This window comes from Microcebus murinus, chromosome 25, assembly GCF_040939455.1.
Source record: "Microcebus murinus isolate Inina chromosome 25, M.murinus_Inina_mat1.0, whole genome shotgun sequence".
Taxonomy (NCBI): Eukaryota; Metazoa; Chordata; class Mammalia; order Primates; family Cheirogaleidae; genus Microcebus; species Microcebus murinus.
This window is the reverse complement of record NC_134128.1, coordinates 21,793,678-21,821,039: the sequence shown is the minus strand read 5'-3', so window position 1 is coordinate 21,821,039 and position 27,362 is coordinate 21,793,678. Positions and strand designations below refer to the sequence as shown.

The window sequence follows — 27,362 nt, the reverse complement described above, 5'->3', positions numbered from 1 at the left end:
GAAGTGAGGAGAAGGAACGTGCACCAGCCCGGCCTCAGATCTGTCGCCCCTCTCTGCACCCCACAGACACCTGTAGACGGCGGGGTCCTGGGTCACCTTGGAGTCACACTCACAGCTGACACCAGAGTAACCGTGACTCGCCGGCGGGTGTGGCCGGTCCGCGGGTACCAGCTTCACCTCCGTGGGAGAGTTTCAAGACCGAGTGGCGTTGCAAGATCATAAAGACTTATTCTGCACAAAGGGCAGCATAAACTTCTATGACAGCCTGCCGGTCTATCCACGACTTGCAGGAGAGTTCTCTGAGATCTTACCACGACTGGCACATCCAGCGACCAGATTTTTTTTGTTGTTGTTTATCCCAACTTTAGGAGGAAGGCGATTACATTGAGTGATAAAGGCCATGTCTCCATAATATATTTGTGTTTACGTCATCGTTGCCCTTAATAAAAAAAAAAAAAATCTAACAACAATTTGGGTTCAGAGAAGAAACCAACCAAAACATTAAAAGAAATAATGCTAGTCCACTGACTACAGTAGAGTTGACTCTCAAACAACAGGTCTGAACTGCGTGGGTCCAATTGCATGCAAGATCAACCCTTCCCCCCCCTCCCTCAGCCTACTTGACGTGAACATGACAAAGATGAAGATCTGCTTCCACGTAATGGATAGTAAATATATTCTTTTTTCCTTATGATTTTATTATTTTATTTTATTTTATTTTTTTGAGGCAGAGTCTCACTCTGTTGCCCAGGCTAGAGTGAGTGCCGTGGCGTCAGCCTAGCTCACAGCAACCTCAAACTCCTGGGCTCAAGCGATCCTCCTGCCTCAGCCTCCCGAGTAGCTGGGACTACAGGCATGCACCACCATGCCCGGCTAATTTTTTCTATATATTTTTAGTTGGCTCATTAATTTCTTTCTATTTTTAGTAGCAAAGGAGTCTCGCTCTTGCTCAGGCTGGTCTCAAACTCCTGACCTTGAGCAATCCAACCACCTCGGCCTCCCAGAGTGCTGGGATTACAGGTGTGAGCCACCGCGCCTGGCCATGATTTTCTTGATCACATTTTCTTTTCTCTAGCTTACTTTATCATAAGAATACAGTACATGTAATACACATAACATATAAAATATGTGTTAATCAACTGTTTATGTTACCAGTAAGGCTTCAAGTCAATAGAAGGCTGTTAGTAGTGAAGTTTTGGGGGAAGTCAAGAGTTATATGTGGATTATCGACTTTGTAGGGGGCCAGCCACCCCTAACCCCCAGTTTGTTCAAGGCTCAACCATATAAGTAACACTTCAAGGGTTCGTGAAAACTCATAAAGGAAACCAACACCAGCATAAATCCCTAGTTACTTCTTGTTGCTACCGTGCTATAAATATATCTCCTGGAATGAACAACACTGTAGAATTTATATTAAAAATAAAAATTCTAAGCTACAATAAAAGAAAGAGACTGTAACCAAAAAGACATCTCTGTCAAATTTGGGGTGTCTTGTTGAAAGAAAACTAAAACTATTTTTCTTACTGGCTGAAATAAAATGTTCTTTCTGAGGAAACAGCGGAACCTAATATAAGCTTTCTTTATATAAATGGAAAATTTGGAATAGAAGTCATCACCTCTTCCAATATGTTAAAACACTTTAGTAGACACTATCTAGTAACTTGAAAGTCCACATAGAAGTAAAATGTAGAAAACACTGTATTCGTTGGACTCAGCATTTTAATGTTCACACTACTATGGAAAGCATATTTCTTAAACAAAATCACAGGGTTCCTCGCATTTAAAAATACATTATTTTATTTATTTTTTAGCTTTTTTGAACCCTGTCCCTTCTACAAAAAAAAATATGTTATTTTAAATAACAATTTCACATACTATTTGAATTCTAATTTCAAATGCTCTTCCAATGCAGTACTGTGCAGAAAATAATGCAGCTCAGATTTGGAATACCTCTTCACATGCCTGTTTGCCTAATCTGTGTAAAAATATAAAACAGTTATTTCTTCCTAGCAAGATAAAAAAAAAAAAAAAGAGCACCTTTATAGTTCAGAGCTAAATACTAATATCACTTCAGGGCTGGTTCTAAAATCGATTGTTACAGACTTAAATTCTGGTTAAATTCAGGCTTAACGTCAAAAAAAAAAAAGATTAGGTTTAGATATTAAAATATTTTTGCGATGTAAACATAACTAAATCGCATTAGCCTTTGTGTTTGGATAGCGTTATCCCAACGTGAGAAGCCAACTATGTGTCGTCTCAACCCTCCTGCTCGCATTCGGATCCGCTCCTGATGTTTTGACTCTGCCATGACAAGCGTGTCAAACATTTACCTAATAACGTCACCGTGCATTTGTCTAAAGAGCTCTTTGCCAGTAAAATTTCTTTGACTCTTTATGGTGTATCAGGCACATCTATCTTTCACACTTGGCGTGTAAAATGACAACAGGGGCCCAGGCGGGGGAAATGGCGGACGGGAAGGCGGGAGAGGAGAAGCCTGAAAAGTCGCAGCGAGCTGGAGCCACCGGAGGACCTGAAGAAGAAGCAGGAAAACCTGTGAAAACTAAGACTGTGTCTTCCAGTAGTGGAGGGGAGAGTTCCAGTCGCAGCGCTGAGAAGAGATCAGCCAAAGAAGCAACTGCAGACCTCCCAACAAAGCCTGCAAAGAATCTCCAAGTTTGGATCTGCCATAGGTCGTCAGACAACAAAGAAAGCATCGGCCATGTCCATCAAGCTTGGATCAAGTAAGCCTAAAGAAACTGTTCCAACTCCTGCTCCAAAAACTCTTTCAGTAGCAGCGGCTTTTAATGAAGATAGTGAACCAGAGGAAATGCCTCCAGAGGCAAAGATGAGGATGAAGAATATTGGAAGGGATACACCAACATCAGCTGGACCAAACTCCTTCAATAAAGGAAAGCATGGGTTTTCTGATAACTAGAAGCTATGGGAACGAAATATGAAATCTCATCTTGGAAATGTCCATGACCAAGACAATTAAATGATGTGTTTTGAAAAATCGGGGTGTGGGGTGGGTGTAAAGTTAAAAGGAACAGTTTCCTCTTTTAAAGAATGGTATAAGACTATCTTTGGAGCCGCTTTTTTTTTTTTCTTTTTCATTTTTTTTTTTTTTAAGATTGAGTGGTACACTAATAAATGAGAGTTTGAAATTAGAGGTAATTTATGTTTTATATACAGATTTCAAGACATTTGCTAATTTTGTAGTGTCATGTGATTAGTTTCCAAAGGTTACAGACAATAAAGAAATCAGAAATGGTAAAAAAAAATAATAATAATAAAAATAAAAAAATAAAATAAAATGACAACAGGCGCCAAACAGGTTTTTTTCCCCCCATTTCTCTCCACGTGGAAGGCTAGCACTTGCGAGGAGAGATGTCCATGATCGGTTCTATACCTCTCGCTCTGCCAAGAATACAGCCTTGTCACGTGGCCCTGGGAGCCTTCCCGAGATCACAGCCACCTGCCCCTGCAGGGTCCAGGTGGTCACGCCCAGGTGCGAAGGATGCTGACCAGGTGAAGCTCACCTGCGTCTACAGATCTCCGAGCACCTGGTGACCCCCACCCGCTGTGCTGATGAGCTTCTGGCTAAAATGATGCAGTTCCAAGTCTCCAGTGCCTTGGTCTAGATTCTAAAGTTTATATTTCCCGGCTGTGTGTTTGGATTCCGGAGTCCCGCCTGTTTCACTCTACAGATATTTTGGCGTCCGACTCTCTGCCTGCCCTTGACCCGCTGGATCCTCCCTCCAGCCCGAGTTCCCGTGATGCCTGCCCCCCGGGCTCAGGTCCATCCACCCTCTGCCTCTTACTCTACAAATTCCCAGAGATTTTGCTTGACAAAACATTAAGAACATAAAACACAAAAGTATGGAGAGGCTGGGGAAAAAGCCATGCTCCGTGTAAAAATCACGGAACAGTTATGTGGGAAGTAAACACAGTGTATCAACAAATGTCGTTTGTATATACGAGAAAGTATGTAGAGGAAGAGGAGCCACACTGCACCAGGCAGGGAGCATGACGACACCATCCCTGTGTCTCTTCCCAGACTTGCTTGAGGTGAGATTTTTATTGCAGGAGGGAAAGGCTTATAAAACTGGGTGAACTTCACTGATTATTGGGGACTGGGGAGGACCCTGTGGTTACTTTTTCTTGTCTTCCTTATTTGCACTAAACAGGACCGGGACAGCCAGAGGGTCTACGGCAGCTCTACAGGGAAAGAGGTCTAAGTGAAACCTTATACTGTGTTTCCCTGAAAATAAGACCTACCCATAAAATAAGCCCTAGCAGGATTTCTGAGCATTTGTGCAATAGAAGCCCCACCCCGAAAATAAGACCTAGTTGTAGTGACGGGCGTGGCTGCGCAGCGCGTCTGCACAACCCATGCGTGTCGTCGAGGAGCAGGAAAGAACTCGAGCAGCCCTTCTCATCTGCCCCACGAGAGCTCTGTTGCTCGGCATGAGAGATCGGGGCCAGTGGTTGTAAAGGAAATAGAGTCGCAAGAAATTCAGGATGGGATTCGGGGTTTGGAGAGTGATGATGATGTTTTAGAAGAAGATGACTTCACTCTATTTGAATCAATGTAGATTGTTGTACCTTACTTAAAAAAAATAAGCCCTAGGGTGTCTTCTTGAGGAAAAAATAAATATAAGACCCTGTCTTATTTTCAGGGAAACACGGTAGTTGACGCCCTTCTTGTACATACATTTCCTCTTGCTTTTGCACACGCTATACATCTCTCTCTCTCTCTGCTCCAATCCTCTCCTCCCCCTTCTTGTGCCACCCCTCAACTAACTTCTAAGAGACCTTCCAGACTCACTCCAGACGCCCTCCTCTGAGAAGCATCCATCAGCCCTGCACCCTCCAACCCTGGGAAGGAACCGATCACCACCCCACCGTGCAACGGCGTGACCTCGCATAACGTCTCTACCGCAGGGAGCTCTTTGCGTGCAACTTCCTCCTCTCCTCTGGGCTTCTCGAGAGAACCGGCTCTGTCTCGCCTATCTTTGTACGCCCCAGCAGCTCTCCCCCAGCAGATAACCAGTATTTGTTTCATTCTTGGAGAATCTGAAGTCTAGAGTCAAAGCCAAGACTGGGAACCTGAGGGAGAGTCCGGTGTCCCGAACAAGGGAAGGCGGCACCTGTGCTATCAGGAATCCAACGTCCCCAGTTGCAATTCAATCAGCCCCGGGGGGCTTTGCAAGCCCAGGAGTGACAAAGCTCTCTGACACTCTGATAAGCACTTCCCCGTTTGTTATCTCACTTAATTTTCTTTGACTTGCAGTGTTTATCTGGTTGTTGCTTGTAGCAAAGTTTCCTTTCAGCCTCTATCTATCCCTTTACAGAAAAAAATTTTGGAGCCTTGCGTGTAAAATTAGGAGACCAGAAATGGGCCGAGCCGGGCTTGGCTGTCGTTTCCTGGCGCCATGTTCCCAGGCCCTCCCACCAGGGCTGCAACCTGAGCAGGAAACTCAGGAGCAGGCAAAGCTCCGTAGCGATGAGTTTTTCTTTGTCCGCAGTCACATAGTGGCTCCATTCAGAGAGGCTCAGCGTTTTTAAAAGTATGACCTCGTTTGGGTACATCTTAACTACCTCGACCAAAAAAAAAAAAAAAATCTCTTAAAAAACGAGGACCTCCAATTTATCTAAAATCATCTGCATTGTCATTGTTGAAGAGCAATTTTTTTTTCTTGAAACTAAAGACGCAAGTTTTCACTGATGGGCTAGGGAAAAAAACATTCTGCCCTCTGTCCGCCATCGATTACCTCATCGTCTGAGTCAGAGACAAAAACTCCAGTTTTCCCACTGACTTCTCTTCTCTGCCCCACGTCCCAGATCTCTGTTTTGCAACGTGTTCCTGAAACATGCATCTGCAGTAGGAATGCTCTGATGAGGGAAGCCCGGTAGACGACAATAAATACTGTCGACTGAAATGACCTCTCGTCACATGCCAATAAGTCACTGCTCTAGACAAAGGGTCAGCAAACTATGGCCCGGGGCCCAAGTCCATACTGCTGTCTGTTTTTAATAAAGCTTTATTGGAACACAACCATGCCCGCTGCTTTGCATACGGCTATGCCTGTGCTCTTGAACCACAACAGCGGAGCTGAGTTGAGTGGTTACCATAGAAACCATCTGGCCTGCAAAGCTAAGATTATCTATTATCTGTCCCTTTGCAGAAAAAGTTTGCTGACCCCTTTCAGAAAAACCAGAGAGGGAAGCTAGACTATTCTAGGGCCACACTTTCCGACACTCACAAAGCCCCAGCAATCTGCATGGGCAATGCACGTGGACTCAAAGCTCTATATTTTTTATTTTTGTTTGTGGGACAGCCACAGAGTGCTTCCTTTCTGAGACTCCCCCAGTTTTCCAGACCAGATCTCATCGGGCATCTGGCATCCTCCTTCCTTCTGAGCTCCTTCATTTGTCCAGGGAGTTCTCTCTTCCTAGCCAGATGGCAAGTCTTTTGCAGCCTTTTTGGGCCCTGTGGCCTGTGCCTGACATTCCTCCAGGCTGCTTCAGGGGACCTCAGGCTGCCTTCTTGGATGCTCACACACTAATGTCTTTCCAGAACCCTCCCTTTCAAAACGTGGCAGATAGACATATTCTTGAAGAGGACAGCTAGAATGTCACACCGCTGGGCATCACTGCACTTGACAACTGTACCCACCTTTCCTCAGTCTGTACCTCCACCGTCTCCACGCTTGGACTCAACCTGTCCAGTCCAAATTACAAAAGGGAGAGAAGTCTGCAGCCTTGTACCTGTCTGAGGGATGCTGCATATTAATTCTACTGATCAGAGAAGAGCAGCTTCATTAATTATTCTTAACACCAGTCTGCTGGCTGATGCCTCTTTGGGCAGGTGACATCTGTGTGTGCACTCAGCTGAGATGGGCAGCACTGCCCCTCACATCGCTTATTCACAAGAACAGGTAGAGCCTCCAAGCTTAGCAGGTGGCCTACAGCTACGGCATGGTCCATATCTAATGTCACGGTGAAGCGCTTTAGGTAGGCCCACCTGGGCTTGAAACCTAACCTTTCTACTCATAACGTTGTGTATTTCAGCATAATTACATCGCCTTCCTGTTTATAAAATGAGGATAGCAATGTCTACTTCATTGCATGGCTGAAAGATTAAATGAAAAAAAAAATGCATGTAACACCCTCAGAGTGCTTGGTATATGCACTGATCACTCAATGGTCTCTACTGTGCCCTAAAAAAAAAATAAATGCAAGGTACACTTACTGTCTATGTGCTGGTAGTTCTGCAGCAAATGTCCTTACCTACCGTGTATCAGGTAACGTGGTGAGGGCTAGGAATATATACTATAATGAACAACAAAAAAAGATTTTCCCCAAATCATGGAGCTTACCAACTATTCCCCTGTAAGGTTACACATAAAATGCCCAAATAGCTCTTGGGAGCCCCGTTTTGGACAGTGAGGGGGAAACTCGTGTCCTAGAGCACAAAGTAAACCTGTGAATGAATCGCGAGCAGCATGCAATGCTCCAACGCGTTAATTCACATGTCCCCTCATTTTAATATGGCAACTACGGGTAAGGAAAATGCTTGTTCTTTACCCTCTAAAACTGTCGAGCAAATTAAGCAGAAAAAAAAAGAGACAACCTTTCAAAAGCTACCTGGGAACCTGGGTTGGCAAAGAAAGGCACCGAGTGTGGGAACGAGTTTGGAGAAAGTCACAGCATGAGAAGCATCCGGAAAATGATCCATTTGTTGCTGCTTGGCTGCCAAAGAGGGTCCCTTAGCCAAGCCCCTTAACATGAAGGTGAAAGTGGGAGATACAGTTATAGAGATTAGGGGAAAGGAAGAGAAGAAAGTGGTAGGTCTTGGTCAAGGAAAAGCGTATTTAAGAGACAAAGTATTATCCTTAGTGTCCCCAACAACAAGCACGGTTGCCATTGTGCAAGTGCTTATGCCTTAGCGTGCAACTAAGAAAGAAGGAAATCGACCTGATCTCATTTGTCTCCCCTCTTTTTGGTCTTCTCAGCTGCTACCCTGAGAAGTTTCACGAGCTCCCATCGGGAGCCAGAGATCCTGCCTGCCTCAGCTCTACAGCCAGTGCATTTATCTGCAGATGCAGATGGAGGAGAAAACAGCCACGACACGTGCCAGCCAGCCGGGGGGCAGCTCTGTCACTGTCCCCCAAGCCCGGGAAGTCCCGGCTTCCGGGCGCATATTCCCGCCGGAATTAGGACAAGAACCAGAGAATTCCAGGTGCCCCCAGCTTCTGGGGCTCCCCTGTGCCGATACGCCCCTCACTGAGTGTGCATTTTAAGGTTGAATGACCTTGACAAGTCATCATTAAAAACCAACTCGGTGCCCTACATTGAGATAAGTGCAGGGACGTCTTCCAGGCCCCTCACCGGCGAGGGGCGCCAAGAACATCCAGAACGACAGCGAATCTTCGTAACAGAATCCAAGGGGACCAGTGACAAAGGTCCCGAGCTGCCCAGCCTGTCGGCACAACAGGAGAGCCCTGTGCGTGGGGCAATGCTCTTTCTCACCAGTGGACATCCTAGGACAGACAAGACTCTTCGAAGCGCCAGCTAAGCTCTTCACTCAGTGCTGTGGCCTCGGAGAGGCCAAGGATTGCTGAAACAGTCAACAGTTTCCAACCCCGCTCCAGGCGGCGACAGGAGTGGCTGGACATGTGTTTGGCTGCTCCGGGGCAGCTGTCCTGGAGAGGAGCCACGCCGTAGCTCAGCAGCCAGCGGAGAGCGTGCCAGACGCTCGGGGCCAGCAAGGGATGGATTGTAACATCCAGGAATGAAGGAAGAAGAGAGAATAACAAAGGGTCTGGCATCTGTTCTTGCACGGCTCTTGCACAATGCAAGGAAACCCCTGCCCTCTGCAGCGCGTCCCTCTTCCCATGTGGGCCCGAAAACGTAAAATAGCACTGACCTTACATCCCTGTGCACGTCTCCCGGTTGCCTTGCCGCACCGGTACTGCATTTCCCCGAAAATAAGACAGGGTCTTATATTTGTTTTTCCTCCAAGAAGACACCCTAGGGCTTATTTTCGGGGGATGTGTTATTTTCCCCTCAAAGCCTCAGCTTGCAGCACGCACAGGGTGGCCGGGACCCGACAGGGGGAGCCGACCTTGTTGGTGGGGCTGCCCGCACCTTTCCGGTCCCCTCTGGGACAGCAGCTGTCACGATGGGGCAGATGAGAAGGGCTGCTCGTCTTCTTTCCCGCTCCGAGACGACACGCATGGGTTGTGCAGACGCGCTGCGCAGCCACGCCCGTCACTAGGGCTTATTTTCGGGGTGGGGCTTCTATTGCGCACATGCTTAGACATCCTGCCAGGGCTTATTTTATGGGTAGGTCTTATTTTGGGGGAAACGAGGTAGGTGCACAAAGGAACCAGAGCTTTGTGTATGGTGCATGGGCTTGGGAGTCAGGCTGGCCCTGCCACTTGTTAGCCAAGTTATTTATCTTTGCAAAGCCAGTAGCTCTCTATTTTCCATTATGTGAGTTTGAAACAGATTATACATGTAGGCTGGGAGCAGTGGCTCACGCCTGTCATCCTAGCACTCTGGGAGGCCAAGGTGGGAGGACTGCTTGAGCTCATGAGTTCGAGACCAGCCTGAGCAAGAGCGAGACCCCGTCTCTACTATAAATAGAAAGAAACTAGCCGGGCGTGGTGGCGCATGCCCGTAGTCCCAGCTACTCGGGAGGCTGAGGCAGGAGGATTGCTTGAGCCCAGGAGTCTGATGTGAGCTAGGCTGACACCACGGCACTCTAGCCTGGGCAACAGAGTGACACTCTGTCTCAAAAAAAAAAAAAAAAAATTAAATTTCCTGAAAATACAACTATTTACATTTTTCTTACACATCACTGGCAAAGGCTATTTCTTATCTTAGTCTGGTATCATAAATGTCAAAATTTTACATTTATAATCTTTTTTTTTTTTAGACAGAGTCTCGCTCTGTTGCCCAGGCTAGAGTACCGTGGCGTCAGCCTCGCTCACAGCAACCTCAAACTCCTGGGCTCCAGCAATCCTCCTGCCTCAGCCTCCCGAGTAGCTGGGACTACAGGCATGAGCCACCATGCCCGGCTCATTTTTTTCTAGATATTTTTAGTTGGCCAATTAATTTCTTTCTATTTATAGTAGAGACAGGGTCTCGCTCTTGCTCAGGGTGGTCTCGAACTCCTGAGCTCCAGCAATCCTCCCTCCTTGGCCTCCCAGAGTGCTAGGATGACAGCCTCTGCCCTCTTAAAGCCACCCATGCTGAAATGTGTGTGTGGATGCATTAACCGAATCAGTTCAGGAACGTTCTCTGTATGCAGGAAGGGCTGCATGGGAAAGCTGACATTGAGCACCGACTGAATGCTACTCACAAAGCAGGTGGTTGTCCCGGGGGAAAGCGAGGCAGGAACAAAACGGGCAGGTGACTCACCTGGCGGAGCTTGGTTCCCACCATGGAGGCGCTGCTGTCAAGCACAAACACCACGTTCTTGGGCAGAGGGGGCAGGTCTTTAGGAGCAAAGTAGTGCACGAAATAGCCATTTAGCACCTGGGGGAGGGAAAAGGACGCGAAAGTGGTAGTACCTAGACTATAGGGAGGAAAAACACCGAAAACGGAGAGTCCATGGAACTTGTAAAACTCAAAGACTGCAAGAAACAGAGTCTGGGGTCCGATTACACACCCAAAATAAAATGATCTATGGTCCTAATCCCTCCAACAGAACTAATTGCTAATTTAATTTGTAGAAGGATAGAATCTCCCCTTAAAAAATATATCAATTATGGCCACTAATTTCAATTTTAATTATCCCTCCTTCCCTGTCCCTTTCTACCTGAGAGTCCTGCTTCCCTCCTCATCTGGTTCTTACCAAGCATCTTACGAGTTGAGACATCAAGGTTGTCTACATTCTAGATGCACGTTAATACCTTTTAATATTCCCACCCTGTCTCTAGAGCAATGAAACCTAAGGGGAAAGGAGGCATGGAGCAGTCTCTTTTAATTAAAACTGAAGATGAACTGAAATTCTAACTTAATCTAAAACGCCACAGGGAAAATCATGTTACAGATTTCGTTTGCTCTCCAGATTGCTGAAGCAGGAAGTAGGTTGGCTCGGCTTCCAGCAAAAGAGCACCGCTAGTCTCTTCGAAGATGTATTTTGGGTTAGAACAAATTCAGCAAGAAACAGAAAGTTCTCCATGCCTTAGGGAAGTGTGCAATCCACAGTTCCGAGTCCAGCTAAAAGCATTCAGCAACCAACACGAAACAGCCACGGTGAACCCAGTAAGTACCTGGATGTCCCCAATGGTCTTTCCCCTGTTGACGTCGTATCGAATGATGAAGTCTCCCAAAATTCCATTCTGGGCGATCTTGGCTTGTTGTACCACACTAGGCTTAAACACTATGTTGGCAAAAGTCTTGTTTTGGTTGATAACGGTAGAAGGAGGAGGTCCAGAATCATCTACAAACACGATAGAAACATAATAACTGAACATAGAAATATTTTTCTGAAAAGAAAGAAGAATATTTTTTTTGCATAGACACATTTTATTGCAGGTATGTATTTCGTAGGAACTTCTAAGACTCTGTGCTGCCTAAGTGGACACAGGTACTACAGTAATTGGGGACTGGGCCTGTGGGAGGGGGGAGGGGGCGGGTATATACATATGTAATGAGTGAGATGTGCACCATCTGGGGGATGGTCACGCTGGAGACTCAGACTTGCGGGGGGAGGAAGGGAAAGGTCATTTTTTGAAACCTTAAAATTTATACCCCCATAATATGCCGAAATTAAAAAAAAAAGACTCTGTGCTGATAATATGTCACAATGCAAGAGATATAGATCATATAGTTCACCTTTATGCCCCCTTTTGAACCTTTTATTACGAAAAATTTTAAAACACACAAAAGTAGAGAGAATAGTAAAACCAACCCCTGTGTACCTACCACCCAGCTTTAACACTTAGCATTTTATCAATCTTTTGTATCTCTTTTTGTCTATTATCCCACTATTTCTTTTCCAAGAGTATTTTTATTTATTTATTTGAGACAGAGTCTCACTTTGTTGCCCGGGCTAGAGTGCCGTGGCATCAGTCTAACTCACAGCAACCTCAATCTCCTGGGCTCAAGCGATCCTCCTGCCTCAGCCTCCCGAGTAGCTGGGACTACAGGCATGTGCCACCATGCCCGGCTTATTTTTTCTATATATATGTATATATATATATATTAGTTGGTCAATTAATTTCTTTCTATTTATAGTAGAGACGGGGGTCTCGCTCTTGCTCAGGCTGGTTTCGAACTCCTGACCTCCAACGATCCTCCAACGATCCTCCCGCCTCGGCCTCCCAGAGTGCTAGGATTATAGGCGTGAGCCACCGCGCCCGGCCGAAAATAAGAATTCTTAATCCTAAGCGTACATGAAGGATTTTCATCCAGATACTGAATCAAAGCTAAGCTTACAACGGCTGCGAAGCAACCGCTTCTCCTTTTAAATCTCCTCCAGTTGACACCGTGGACTGGGCTCACCAGCAGTTCCCCATCTTCAGTGAGCAGAAGAGAAAAGGAAATGAGGCGAAAGTGGCCACAGCAATTTGCTCTTAAGAATAAACTTCCTTCTGCTAAGGGCTGATGAGACACCAAAGTCAAAGGAAGTTTAAACATTTCCTTTGACACAACAGACAACGATTTTTTTTTTCAGAGACAATTTAGGTGTGACCTTAACAGGAATCACAAGGCAGGACTGATGCTTCTACTAGCTGCCCTTATCCAGGGCAGGGATTTTGGAAGTGATCGGAGAGTCAGCAGATAGAAGAGTTTATTGCTGGAGGACACAGTTACACAAGGAGAGAGAACGCGCTTCCACGGATCTGCTCATCTCAAGAGGCTGGGGAAATACGGGTGGCACGTTGGCAAGTGCCACTGTCCAGGTCACCTGCGTGGTTGACGGCGCCTTGGAAACATTAGGGGAGAGGAAACAGAGGAGGCTGGAGATGGGAAGGCCCTTGAAATGAGAGGAAACCGCATGTCCCGGGGCCCATCTCTCACTGGTGATTCTTGGTAGAGCACCCAGAGTGACAGGCATAAAACACATCAGCTAGGAACTCAGGACCACGCGCCAGAAGGACTCACACTCCAATATCGGTTCCCCCCTTTTTTTTTTTTTTTTTTGAGACAGAGTCTCGCTTTGTTGCCTAGGCCAGAGTGAGTGCCGTGGCGTCAGCCTAGCTCACAGCAACCTCAAACTCCTGGGCTCAAGCAATCCTCCTGCCTCAGCCTCCCGAGTAGCTGGGATTACAGGCATGCGCCACCATGCCCGGCTAGTTTTTTCTATATATATTAGTTGGCCAATTCATTTCTTTCTATTTATAGTAGAGACGGGGTCTCGCTCTTGCTCAGGCTGGTTTCGAACTCCTGACCTCGAGCGATCTGCCCGCCTCGGCCTCCCAGAGAGCTAGGATTACAGGTGTGAGCCACCGCGCCCGGCCTCGGTTCCCCTTTTCACTCGCTGTGAGACCTTGGGCACGGCCCCGAGCCTTGGCTATCTCATCTGTAAAGTTAACGGTAGCCCCAACCTCACACCGTTGAAGAGACGAGAAGTGACGCCATGCACCCTGGAGCCATTACGGGTCATGGTAAGCAGTCACACTAGCTAATGTTATCGTCACCCTTAAATATTTGCAAAATAGAAGGAGGAATTAAGTGTAAGACCGTAAGATATGTCAAACTTGGGATACTACGTGGCAATAAAAACCAAAGAACTACGACTGCCGTTTACAACGTGGTTGAATCTCACCATAGTCATCTTGAGTAGAAAAATAGCGATTCAAGAGTGTCTGCTCTACGTTTCCATTTATGTGGGGTTCAAGAGCAAGCATAACACAACCCCGGCCATCGAAGCGGGACAGTGGCTGGTTGCCTTTAGGGCTACTGCCCGAAAACGGGTCCGGGGGAATTTTGGAGGGATGGTGAAAAACATTCCGTATCTTGATGTGGAAGGTAGCTGTGCAGGTGTATACAGATGTAAAAATTCATCAAGCTGTAACTCTACGATCTGCACATTTTGGTGCATGCACACACTCCAATGTTTAAAAGATTTACATCTGCTGGGAGTCGGGTAGCAGAACAGATGGAACAGGCATTCCCTGGCATGGAACCTACCGTGTTTCCCCGAAAATAAGACTTACCCATAAAATAAGCCCTGGCAGGATGTCTAAGCATGTGCGCAATAGAAGCCCCACCCCGAAAATAAGCCCTAGTGACGGGCGTGGCTGCGCAGCGCATCTGCACAACCCATGCGTGTGGTCTCGGAGCGGGAAAGAAGACGAGCAGCCCTTCCCATCTGCCCCATGAGAGCCCTATGGTTTGACATGAGAGATTGGGGCCCAAGTTTCTAAAGGAAATAGAGGCCAAGCGAGGTGGCTCACACCTGTGATCCTAGCACTTTTGGAGGCCGAGGCAGGCGGATTGCTCGAGGTCAGGAGTTCAAAACCAGCCTGAGCAAGAGCGAGACCCCGTCTCTACTATACATAGAAAGAAATTAATTGGCCAACTAATATATATAGAAAAAATTAGCCGGGCATGGTGGCGTACGCCTGTCGTCCCAGCTACTCGGGAGGCTGAGGCAGGAGGATTGCTTGAGCCCAGGAGTTGGAGGTTGCTGTGAGCTAGGCTGATGCCACGGCACTCACTCTAGCCTGGGCTACAGACTGAGACTCTGTCTCCAAAAAGATAAATAAATAAATAAAGGATATAGAGTCGCAAGAAATTCAGGATGGGATTTGGTGTTTGGAGAGTGATGATGATGTTCCAGAAGAAGAAGACTTCAAGCTATTTGAATACATGTAGATAGTTGCACCGTCCTTAAAAAAAAACAACACATTCCCTGAAAATAAGCCCTAGGGTGTCTTCTTGAGGAAAAATAAACAGAAGACCCTGTCTTGTTTTGGGGGAAACTCGGTAACAGTGTTATGTGCCCCTAGAACCCCTACCCATCCTTTTCCTGAGAACAAGTGTGTCCGTGCGGGCGTTTCCATGGGGATTCAGTGTCGCCAGAGTCGGAGCCAGGACCAGGTGTAGAGTCACCTGGAGCACCTGCAGTGCGGTGTCTGCACACTCTGAGAAAGACATGCTATCGGCACGGGCAGAAGCCACGCTCCTGCCACCAGAAACGTTCCAGCGAGCCGGGGGACAGTCACCCGCAGGATGGCGCAGAGCAGTGGCCACGGCGTGAGCTGGGACCAGCAACGGCATCGTCACCTGGGAACATGCTAGAAATGCAGACCCCCCGGCCCACCCTGGGGAACCCTGGATCAGACGCTCTTGGGGCGGAACCGGGCGATGCGTAGTCTGGTGAGCCTCTCAGGTGATTCCAAGTCTGGCCCGCAGAAAACACACCTGCGCCTTACCCACAGACGAGAGTCGGTACAATGCGCCGTACGTAATCAGGCAGCACCTAGATTGTCTCTTACGATTCTGCAGTCATCATTAGAGGCGACCCTCTGTACAGTGCCAGCGTGCACCTGCTTTGTGTCTGGCTTCACCTCTCTCCCACGAACACGCTTCTCACGAGGCCCCTGAATGCATGCCGTCCGAGGCTGCACAAAAGCCCAGGGGGGTTAGGAAGTATAATTTCCATCTTCATAATTCCTGTGACTGGGCTCCTTCATCGGATCGCCCATGAGAAAGGACAGTGTTATGAGGATGCCGGTTTCCTGCTCACCTCTCGAGTCAGCTAGTTCGTGATGAAAATTCGTGAGATTCGCCCCACGTGGGCTTGTTTTCCACGCCCAAGGAGTGGGTTGACCCTCAGCCTGGGCACCCGCCCAGAAGCCCGGTTCCTGACCCGGCCTCCACTCGTGAACTGCCAGACGGGACACGTTGACCCCGTGCACGTGCCGCTCCCTGTTGTTTTGCAGAAGAAGTTTACTGGGCACGATTCTAGAGTTCATAGCTCTAGAAAAGAAAAACCCTCTTTTTAGTAGAAAGAGGAGGAGGGGGAAAAAGCTGCACAGTTACGGACCCAGCCCCCAAAGCAGAATGGTAACGATTTCGTTTCTCCCGGCTGGGGGTCCGGGCTTGTCCTGCCGGGCGCCGTGGCACAGTGAACGTCCCCAGCCGGGGCCTCGGAGTCACAGGCTGTTCTGAAAAGCGCAAGGAGAGAGGTTGGGAGTGGACCAAAAAAAAAAAGGAAGAATCTGACCTACTTTCCTAATGAGAAGCACGTATCTCTTCCTCCTTTTTGTTTCCCTTCATTCTCGCCCACTTGGCTGGGAGTGGCAGCGAACGGCGGTGGCTGCTGTGGTTTGGGGGAGACCGAGTCCCCTAATGCCATTCCCTCCCCCCCCCTCCCCGGGAGCACTGGTGGTCCCACGCAAGACGCCCCGTCTCGTGCGTGCACCTTCCGGAAAATGCACCCACCGCTCCGCCACCCACCGACTGCGCTCTGTCTCGCAGGGCGCCCGGGAGGCTCTCGTCCCTCCCACAGCCCCACGCTTTGGAGCGAGAAGCGGTGTCCTCCTTGGAAGTCACAGGACACCAGTGACAGTGGGCTCCAGAGCCGGACAGAACCCAAGTGACCCACTTAATCCTCCTGAGCCCCACTTCCAGGCCTGTTAACGAGGGCCAATGCCACAATCACGGAGTCACGGTCGGGATTGAGCGGTATCACATACGCGAGGTGCCCAGCACACAGTAGGTGCTCAATGCATGCTATTCCCACCCTCTTCCCCACTCAGCTTCAGCTTCTTGTACCCTTTGTCTATCATGAAAGGCAACTTACAGAGAAAAAATATTCTTTGATAACCTAGAGTTTTACGTTGTGTCGTAATGGTTTTCTCTATACTCCTGAAAGCTTGATTTAAAAAAAACAGGCCGGGCGCTGTGGCTCACGCCTGTAATCCTAGCTCTTGGGAGGCCGAGGCGGGCGGATTGCTCAAGGTCAGGAGTTCAAAACCAGCCTGAGCAAGAGCGAGACCCTGTCTCTACTATAAATAGAAAGAAATTAATTGGCCAACTGATATATATATAAAAAATTAGCCGGGCATGGTGGCTCGTGCCTGTAGTCCCAGCTACTCAGGAGGCTGAGGCAGGAGGATCGCTTGAGCCCAGGAGTTTGAGGTTGCTGTGAGCTAGGCTGACGCCACGGCACTCACTCTAGCCTGGACAACAAAGCGAGACTCTGTCTCAAAAAAAAAAAAAAAACAAATAAGTGTTTGGAAAAGACAGACACAGAATAGTGAACATTCATAACAGGGAGTTGAATATACATATTACAGGCCGGGCCTGGTGGCTCACGCCTGTAATCCCAGCACTCTGGGAGGCCGAGGCAGGAGGATAGTTTGAGCTCAGGCGTTTGAGACCAGCCTGAGCAAGAGCGAGACCCCCGTCTCTACTAAAAAAAAAATAGAAAGAAATTAGGTGGACAACTAAAATAGATAGATAGATAGATAGATAGATAATTATCCAGGCATGGTGGCACATGCCTATAGTCCCAGCTACTCGGGAGGCTGAGGCAGGAGGATCGTTTGAGCCCAGGAGTTTGAGGTTGCTGTGAGCTAGGCTGACACCATGGTACTCTAGCTGGGGCAACAGAGCAAAACTCTGTCTCAAAAAACAAAAAGACTATATATATTACATATGTAATATAGCAATATATTTCTATAAAGAGCAATCTTTATAAAGTAGAATGGAGTCAGTATCTGTCCAAAGCCCCCTGAAATGACATGCAGAGTCTCACATGTTAGGGACACATATATGTATATTTTTTTCTTGAGGAAGGGTTCGTAGCCTTCACCACATACCCCAAGGAGTCAAAAGAGAGTTAAGAACCATGCTTCTAAGTGCTATTAAATAGTCCCCCGTTTGATTCTACTTTGCAATGACAAAGCGCTTTAAATATAGCGCACAAAGGTTGAAGGGAACAAAACATGTGTGCTTAGCTTTGTCCTGGAACACGAATGTCAGTCCCAAATAAACATTCTCCTCCTAGACAACCGCGTGGGGAACAAAGGAAGCCACCTGCTCTGGACAGTGAGCAAAGGTGACAAGATTTGGACGCAAAGAACCGCGCTCAAGGACGCCGGCTGGAGGCTGCACCCTGTGGGCAGATGGACAGAGGGATTCCCGGGCTGCGCTTCCTGCGCTGCTTGGCTTTGGCTGCTGCAGAGAAAAACAGCCGGCACCTGGTGCTTCCACTAAAGGGCTTCCCAGCGCACACTGCCTGCGAGTTTCCCCTTCAGAGAGAGCCTGACTTGGCCGCACAACGACACGCATATACCTAACACGACTGAACTGAACACTTACAAATGGTTAAGACGGTCGGTTTTATGTCACGTGCTTTGCACCACGATTTAAAGTTAAAACTAATTTTGCACTGCCGACTCGAAGTTCTGCAAGGGTGGTGGCAATGTCTTAGATATTAGTATCTTCAGATCCCAGGCACCTGGCACAGCGCGGGTAGCACGGTGGGTGGGAGCTCCCAACAGGCTTGCTGAACCCTGAAGGTGTCCGGGTGGGTGACCTGTTGTCACGTACCTGGACCCGCCCCTGGGTCCAGCCACAGGTTTGGTGGACCGTGTTGTACACGCAGGGTGACAACACCTGCGTCACACAGAAAACCAGGACAGGAGCAAAAGGGAGAAACACAGTGACATGTCCCAGGGAAGAGCGGGCTGCTCTGGGGACCGGGCTAACGAAGACAAGCTCCAAACCTCGCTCCACTCTCAAGGGCTGACCGAACGACAGCTGGTGTCGGAACAAACAAGGTAACGCGGGGGTTTTCGTACTGGCGCTAAAACAGCAAAACAAAACCCACTACGGGGTCAAATGATTCATACCTGAGTGATTTCTGCGCTGAGCAATGCTGGAAACAAGCCCTCAGAACAATCAGATTATTTCCTGGCAAATACGCAGAGATTTCATAGAGGCCAAACAGGGGCGTGCCCTGCCAGCCAGCTGCTCAGTGGACGCCAGATCCAGGGCAAGAACATGGAAATCGGGGCTTGACCAATCCGTCACAAGGCAGCCCTTTAGTAGGGTGGGGTTGCCAGACATAGCAAGTCAAAATACAGGATACCCAGTTACACCTGCATTTCAGATAAACAATGAATTTTTTTTTTAGTATAAGTATGTCCCAAATATTGCACGGCACATATTGTTTATGTGAAATTCCAACGAAACTGGTGGGCATCCTACATTTTATCTAGAAACCCTAGCAAAGGCGGATTGATCTAGAGCTAGATTTTTTTGCAACCAAAGTCTTTCTGGAACCAAAGTGAATTATTAATTCTGTCTTCTAATCCCTCCTTCATAGAAACATAAGAGCTGGACTCAAGATCTGGCAAAATTCACCAGCGCAAGCCGGGAGAGCGCTGAAAACGTAATAGCGCTATCATAACCAGCGGTTACCTGTTCCTTAGTTCAAAGAACCAATATTTATTTCACACCCATTCTACGCCAGGCACCACATCAGGGGCCCAAGGGTACAACCCTGCGAGAGTCTGCTCAGCAAAGACAGAGTCATGATGTAAACAGATCAAAGAAAAACATAACAAAACTTTAAAAACAGATTCAATTCCTTACTGGGCATCTACTGAAATACAAGACACTGTGCTAGGGGAAACATCTGGAGGCCAAGGGGACTTGAATTCTCAGCACATGTGGCTGGTCACCAACCAGTTCTCAAAGACAGGTGCAGCCTCAAGCCCTCCCTCTTCAGTAGGAAAGCCCACAAAGCTGTGTTGCGAGTGGTTCTCTTCTTTCCGATTAAGCTTCCTTAGTTCTTCTGATTATCTGAAAATCAAAATTTCACAGGAAGCTTCCATAGGGGTGATACGATTTAAAAAGCAAGCCGAGAGTTGAGTTCCACCCACTCCTATCATTTGCCTCGATAGACACGTAAAGGACTCCCAGAAAACTACTGGAGAACGCACCGAACTCGCTTCCGGGGCATGAGGAGGGAGGTGGATTCTAGCAACCTACAATGTAATTTTTTCTTTTTTAAATCAAGGTGAAAGTCACAGAACATAAAGTGTACCATTTTAAGGTGGGCAGAGCAGTGGCATTTAGTAGATTCACAACGCTCCCCGTAGCATGTTATCAGCACTTTATTCCTTTCTATGCCCGGAAAATAGTCCATTGTGCGCATGCACATACTACATTTTGTTTATCCCTTTACCTGCTGCTGGGCATTTGGGTTTTTTCCACCTTTTGGCTATTGTGAATACAGCTACTGTGAACATTCTTATGCAAGTATTTGAGGACCTGTTTTCAATCATTTTGGGTATATACCTAGAGAGGAATCGCTGGATCAAATGGTTGAACTTTGTGAAGACCCTCCAAATGTTTCCCACGGCAGCTGGACCACTTCAAGTAGTATCTCAATGTGGTTTTTATCTGCATTTTCCTAATGACTCATGGTGTTAGGTATCTTATACTTGTTGGCCACTCGTATATCTTCTTTGGAAGAACGTCTATTCAAGTCCTTTGCCCATGTTTTAATTGGGCCGTTTATCCTTTTCTGGTTGAGTTGTGAGAATTCTTTGTAGATTCTGGACGCTAGACTCCTACAAGATACATGAGGTGCAAATTTTCCCTCCCATTCTGTAGGTTGTCTTTTTAGTAAAGGGATACTCATTCTTCTGTGTTCTTGAGTGTGAGGCACTTGCCAATGATGAACCAGACGGCGGGAGAACGTGAAAATAGTTACAAAGGTCTCCTTGTTCTTGGAACTAAAGTTTCCTTTCAATGTTAGGTTGGGGTGAGGTCATATGAGTCCCTCAGTTTTGACAGAGATGAGGAATTGCGATTACCCAGAAACCCCTGCTGGGGGACTTGGAAACAGAGTCAGCAGACCAAGAAAAAAAATTTTAGGGAAGAAAGGGGGAGGAACGAAAGCCAAATTATGCTAGAAAACAAGAAGTCACAGTGTAGACCCCAAGCTTCGCTGCACGTTGGAATCACACGAGGATCTTTTTAAAAAAAATACCAAGCACTGGTTTCCATCTGCAGCTATTTTGATTTCATTGGCATGGGGGAGACTTGAGCAACAGAGTCACAAAAGCTCCCTGGGGGATTATAATGTGCAGTAAAGTATGGGAACCACCAAGCTTGGCGATGGAGCTGTGTCCAACAGCAAGGACGAAGGCTGACACTCGGGGGCTGGGGAAGGGGCGATCCCACAAGTCCAAGAAGCCACGGTGGAACCACGTTAATCGGAGAGGCCCTTTTTTGACACTAAAAATGTCCTGAATGATCGATCACGTTGCCTGCTCCAAGAGCAGACGGGACACGGAATTTAAAGCACTCGAGGTTGCATCACAGAGACTGCCCGGTAGGGACGGCCTGTTGGTGCTTCTCCTCCTCTGGTTTCCATGTCCATGAGCAGAAGCTGGATATGGGAAGCGGTTATTTCTACCACCCGGGTGGGTTATTCTACGTGGGCCTGGATCCGATAGTAAAAACATGGCGGAAAAGAGGAATAATACACATTTTAATAAGGATCCAAAGTCAGAGTGTTCTGAAGGCCCCATGAAATGAAGGGGCAATCTCGTTTGCTTCTGTAGATCAAGATCCTGACATAGCGATGTCCCTAAATTCCACCAGAAAGTCCAAAGTGATGGTCCCCCACCTGTACTAAGCATCGGAATCACCTAAGGTGTTTTAAGAAACACAGCTGTCCGAAATCTATAGGGACAAAGTGCAAATGAGTGCTTGCTTGGAGCTTGGGGGTGGGATCAGGGAATGACTGGGTACAAGGATCTCTCCGAGGTGACACAAATGTGCTAATATTGGATTGTGATGATGGTTGCACAACTCTACAATGTACTAAAAGTCATCAAATTGTACACTTAAAATGGGTAAAGTATATGGTATGTAAATTAAACCTCAATAAAACTTTTTTTTAAAGCGAGGAACAGCTGAGCATGGTGGTGCATGCTGGTAATCCCAGCACTCTGGGAGGCCGAGGCAGGAGGATTGCTTGAGGCCAGGGGTTCAAGACCAGCCTGGGCAATCAATAGGGAGACCGTATCTCTACAAAAAGTTAAAAAAACAAACAAACAAAAAAAAAAACCAGACAAAAAAACAAGGAATATAAAGGGTAAACCATGAAAGTCATATAACTATACCTGGTTAGTGGTAGGAAAATTAGTCAGCATTATTCTTTAACTTTACAAATAATTTAAAATTTTTAAAAGCACTCGTGCATTTTTAAGTTTTTAATATAAATTTATAGGATATCACACTCAAAAGTATAGCTCCCTATTCCCCACCCCACACACAAAGAAAATTCTAATTCGCTTTCTGGGCTAAGACTGGGGTGTCTGGAACCCTTTCTAAATCGCTCAGGTCACTACAGAGCATCACCAGGTTTGAGAGTCCCTGATGTAATGCCTACAGGGGAATAAAAGAAGTAAGGTACCAAGGGGCCGGGCACGGTGGCTCACGCCTGTAATCCTAGTGCTCTGGGAGGCCAAGATGGGAGGATCACTTGAGATCAAGAGTTTGAGACCAGCCTGAGCAAGAGTGAGACCCCGTCTCTACAAGAAACAACAAAAAAATTAGCCAGGCATGATGGCATGCACCTGTAGTCCCTCCCAGCTACTCGGGAGGCTGAGGAAGGAGGATCACTTGAGCCCAGGAGTTTGAGGTTGCTGTGAGCAAGGCTGACGCCACGGCACTCACTCTAGCCTGGGCAACAAGTGAGACTCTGTCTCAAAAAAAAAAAAAAAAAATACATGACCTGCAAGAGCTGTTATAAAGATTGGATGAGATCATTCTACATGCAAAGTGCTTCGTTAAAAGTAAGACAGGGTCTTATATTTATTTTTCCTCAAGAAGACACCCTAGCGCTTATTTTCAGGAGATGTGTTATTGTTTTTTTAAGTACATTACAACAATCTATTTATTCAAATATAGTTAAATCGTCTTCTTCTGGAACATTGTAACTCTCCAAACCCTGAATTCCATCCTGAATGTCTTGCAACTCTATTTCCTTTAGAACCATCGGCCCCAATCTCTCCTGTCGAGCAACAGAGCTCTCACGGGGCAGATGAGAAGGGCTGCTCGTCTTCTTTCCCGCTCCGAGACGACATGCATGGGTTGTGCAGACGCGCTGCGCAGCCACGCCCGTCACTAGGGCTTATTTTCGGGGTGGGGCTTCTATTGCGCACATGCTTAGCAATCCTGCTAGGGCTTATTTCCTGGGGAGGTCTTATTTTCGGGGAAACACGGTAGTATCCAGCACACAGAAGCAACCCTTATCTAGAGTTGTTATCTCAAAGGATGCAAATGGGTCTCGAGTGGTCTGAGGTTTGCTTACACAAATTCCAGAACTCTGATTTCTTAACCACAGCCAGATCTGTGCGAGGAATGTACTGGCTTGGGCCACGTCCACGCAGGGCCAGCTCATGTTCTGGAGCAAGCCCAATTCTAGTTTGATCTCCGCCCTAGATTTCTTCTGGAGACACGCGGCGGTGTGCAGACAAAACCACAACGCCCCGTGCTTTGCGCGGCTGGGTGAGCCCGCGGCCGGAACCACCACAACCAGAGCTGGGCTCTGCACCACGGGAACCGGGCCGGCAGGGAGGGACCCGGCCCGCGGCACCTGCCTCTGGGGCAGCTGCTTGGGAAATCTCCACGTTCCGGACAGCGAAGCGCCGGCTTTGGTATGCGGAGCCAGGAAAACAATTTTCTTGAAAATAAACAGATCCCAAGATCTGTCCGAGGTCTGGACAGATTCCTCCGAAATGCTAGCGGGCCCTGAATACAAACAGCAAGCAACTTTTTGGCTAACAACTGCAATTCATACGCCCTCCAAAACTAACACACACACACACACACACACACACACACACACACACACACACACACACGTACAGGCCTCTGAAGGGTCCCAGGGCCTCTGCAAAGCAGGGAGGATGCACGTTTCGTTACAGCGCGTGACCAGCCTCAGTGTCCCCTCCGGCCACACGTGCTGAACGCTGTGGTCTCCCCAGACACGCGACACAGGTGCTCTGCCTCCTTCCTCCCGAGAGAGAAGATGTCCCTACAGTTGCACACAGGAAAATTTCCCGCTAAATTACGATTAGAGAGAGAACGCAATTTTAAAGCATTCTTTGTTATTTGTGTGTGTGTGTGTGTGTGTGTGTGTGTGTGTGTGTGTGTGTTTTCTTTTCTTCTCAGATCTGAAGACACTCCACTGGCCATGGGCTGTTGGAAAGGCTCCGTGTTAGATACCAAGTGGACAAGGTAAATCAGGCACAGACCCACCTTCAAAGGTACTTATGCGCGTATCAGGGAAACGAGATCTGCTTTAAAAATATATATATTATATAATATATTATATATTATTTATATGATATATTTATGTACTATATATAATTATATTAATATATAATTATATATTATAATATATAAGATAATTTTATATTATATATAATATAATATATATAAATATTATATAAATATATATTATATAAATAATTATAATATATATTTATATATTATATAATATAATATATATTTTTATATAATATATATAAATATATATATATATTTAAGGTGATGACAATGATAGCAGGTGGTGGCTCATGCCTTTAATCCCAGCACTTTGGGAGGTCCAGGCAGGAGAATTGCTTGAGGCCAGGAGTTTGAGACCAGCTGGGGCAACATAGCAAGACCCTGTTACTATGAAAATTTTGTTTGTTTGTTTGTTTTTTAATTATCCAGGCCGGGCGAGGTGGCTCACGCCTGAAAATCCTAGCACTCTGGGAGGCCGAGGCAAGAGGATCGCTCAAGGTCCAGAGTTCAAAACCAGCCTGAGCAAGAGCAAGACCCCGTCTCTACTATAAATAGAAAGAAATTAATTGGACAACTAAAAATATATATATAGAAAACATTAGCCAGGCATGGTGGATGCCTGTAGTCCCAGCTACTCAGGAAGCTGAGGCAGGAGGATTGCTTGAGCCCAGGAGTTCAAGGCTGCAGTGAGTTATGATTGCGCCATTGCGCTCCTACCTGGGTGACAGAATGAGACCCCCAACTCTAAAAGCATAGTAATAATGATGATAACAATTATTCAACTCTTACAATAACCCTAGGAGGTAGTTATTATCCCTGTTTTCCAGATAAGGAGGCTGAGTCTTATAGGCTTGCAGTGATTTTTTTCAAGGTTATATCGTTAATAACCGAACCACAACCCATTAACCATATGACTGCCACCTACAAGACATAAGAACGGCGTCTTGTAATCTCACGCCATTGCTAAATGCCAGAGACCCTGAAGACACGTTTGCTTTTTCCATTAGATCTTGATGGAGAATGACAAGCTCAGTGTTGGGAGTCAACGCACAATAAGCGACCTGCCTCTCCCAAAGAGCCAGGAAACAGTCTGTGAGGGTGACAACTTCTCTCACACAAGGCCATTAACTCAACTGTGCTTTAGAAAGAATATATATAGCATATCACTGGATGTTTAAAAACAGAGTTTTAGAACATGGCCCCATAGTCCACACCCCTAATATAAAATGATTATTTTTATCACTTTCTAGTTTTCTTTCACTTCATATTTAACAAAGTGGACATACTTAATATCATAGCATATGTACGATTTCATCTTTTTCTCCCTGTCACATGCTGAATTGTCTTATAATCGTAATTTACTACTTTCCCCTTTATCGTTGGCTATTTAGGCTGATGGACTGTCTTTGCTACTATAAATATTATCAAAGAGGTTCGTACATATAACATATCCAATATTTTAGATAGATCCCCTAAATGTGGTATAACTATGCCAATAATTTAAACACCTTAAAACCTATTAGAGCCTGGTGCTTTAGAAAAATAATAATTAAGGCTGGGAGCGATGGGATTACACGCCTGTCATCCTAGCACTCTGGGAAGCCGAGGCGGGAGGATCGTTCAAGGTCAGGAGTTCAAAACCAGCCTGAGCAAGAGCGAGACGCCCCTCTCTACTAAAAATAGAAAGAAATTAATTGGCCATTATTTTCTATAATATATATAGAAAAAAGTATCCGGGCATGGTGGTGCATGCCTGTAGTCCCAGCTACTCGGGAGGCTGAGGCAGGAGGATCGCTTGAGCCCAGGAGTTTGAGGTTGCTGTGAGCTAGGCTGACACCACAGCACTCTAGCCCGGGCAACAGAGCGAGACTCTGTCTCAAGAAACAAACAAACAAAAGCAAAACAAAAATAATAATTAAAATAAAGTGCAAGGCCTGTCGTTGCTGGGTTGCTACCTTCCCAGGTCCAAGCCTCCGTCGCGGGTGGGCGCCCCCTACAGGTGTCCCTGGAGCCAGGGCCTGGCCCTGTGTGCTTGCGGCCGCTGCTCCGGGGAACTGGCACCGCACTCACCTTCCGCTCGCCCGCCGCCCTTCTGCCGGCGGTTGTGCAGGGGCAGCACCTGCAGCGCCGCGATGCCCGAGGGCTCCAGGATGTTCACCTCCACCGACAGCCTCCCGGCCAGCTGCTGCGGCCGCACGCTCACCACGTGCTCGTACTTCCCCAGGCGCCGCTGCAGGAGCTCTTCGTAACTCAGGAAGAAGGCGGCTTTGTCCTTGCTGGGAATCGCCAAAGAGGCCCTGAACACCTCCGTGCCCTTCTCCCTGGCAGGAGGAACAAAGGGGCCTCAGGGAGGAGGGCTCAGAGCAGGACAGAGCCAGGTGCCTTCCCTCCGTCCCTCCCGGGGGGGCCCCGGCCACACCCTCTCCGCTGGGTTCCAGGGAGACCCGGTGTGCACGGCGGGGAGTCCTGGGAAAGGACACGTAAAAATCAGTCCTGGAAGGAGCAAAGACCCGCACTAGAGGAAGGTCGCCAAGGGTCAGAGAACACTGAATCGGAAAGACTTCAAAGACAACTGACCTCTCCACCTCTCCCCCGGGACAGGCCGAAGGGGACAATCCAAAGAGGGGACACTTTTAAGGCCCTGAACCGCTAGACGACAGGGCTTTGCAGTCAGGGTGTGAACTGCCTTCTTCTCCCCTCTACAGGGGTGGCCGAATGAATGCCGACACTTTGCGTAACTTTCAAACAGCTGGTACGTTAGGTCTGTGCACCTGGTGAAGCTTGGTGGGTGTGTTTAGCAGGAAACATAAGGAATAAATGACTGCAAGGCTTTATAAAAAGGCAAACTATTCTGAACGCTTTCACCGTATTCACCAAAAGAATAAGCATGAGGAGTGACTGTCAGCGGGGTAAGACAATCCCAAAGGTTTCCAGAAAACTTGGGGGATTCGGTAGAGCAAGAACTCTACAGCTCAGAACATGCAGGAAGGAACTGCAGCAAAGAAGAGAGCCAACTGCAAGCCAATGCAAGCCAATGCAAGAAGGAACTGCAGCAAAGGAGAGAGCCA

The 27,362-nt window shown here is 47.2% G+C and overlaps 1 protein-coding gene and 1 pseudogene across 1 annotated transcript in view; one reads left to right on the top strand and one right to left on the bottom strand.

Annotated features, from left to right (window-relative positions):
* The window catches only part of ITIH5 (inter-alpha-trypsin inhibitor heavy chain 5), a 73,287-nt gene that overhangs the window by 18,549 nt on the left and 27,376 nt on the right, over window positions 1–27,362 (bottom strand). The window contains exons 5-7 of the mRNA XM_075997483.1: window positions 26,365–26,615; window positions 11,289–11,458; window positions 10,432–10,548 (exon numbers count right to left, since the gene is read on the bottom strand). Coding sequence (XP_075853598.1) covers window positions 10,432–10,548; window positions 11,289–11,458; window positions 26,365–26,615 — 538 coding nt within the window. The remainder of the gene's footprint in view (window positions 1–10,431; window positions 10,549–11,288; window positions 11,459–26,364; window positions 26,616–27,362) is intronic.
* LOC105858244 (PEST proteolytic signal-containing nuclear protein-like) lies at window positions 2,257–2,995 on the top strand (annotated as a pseudogene).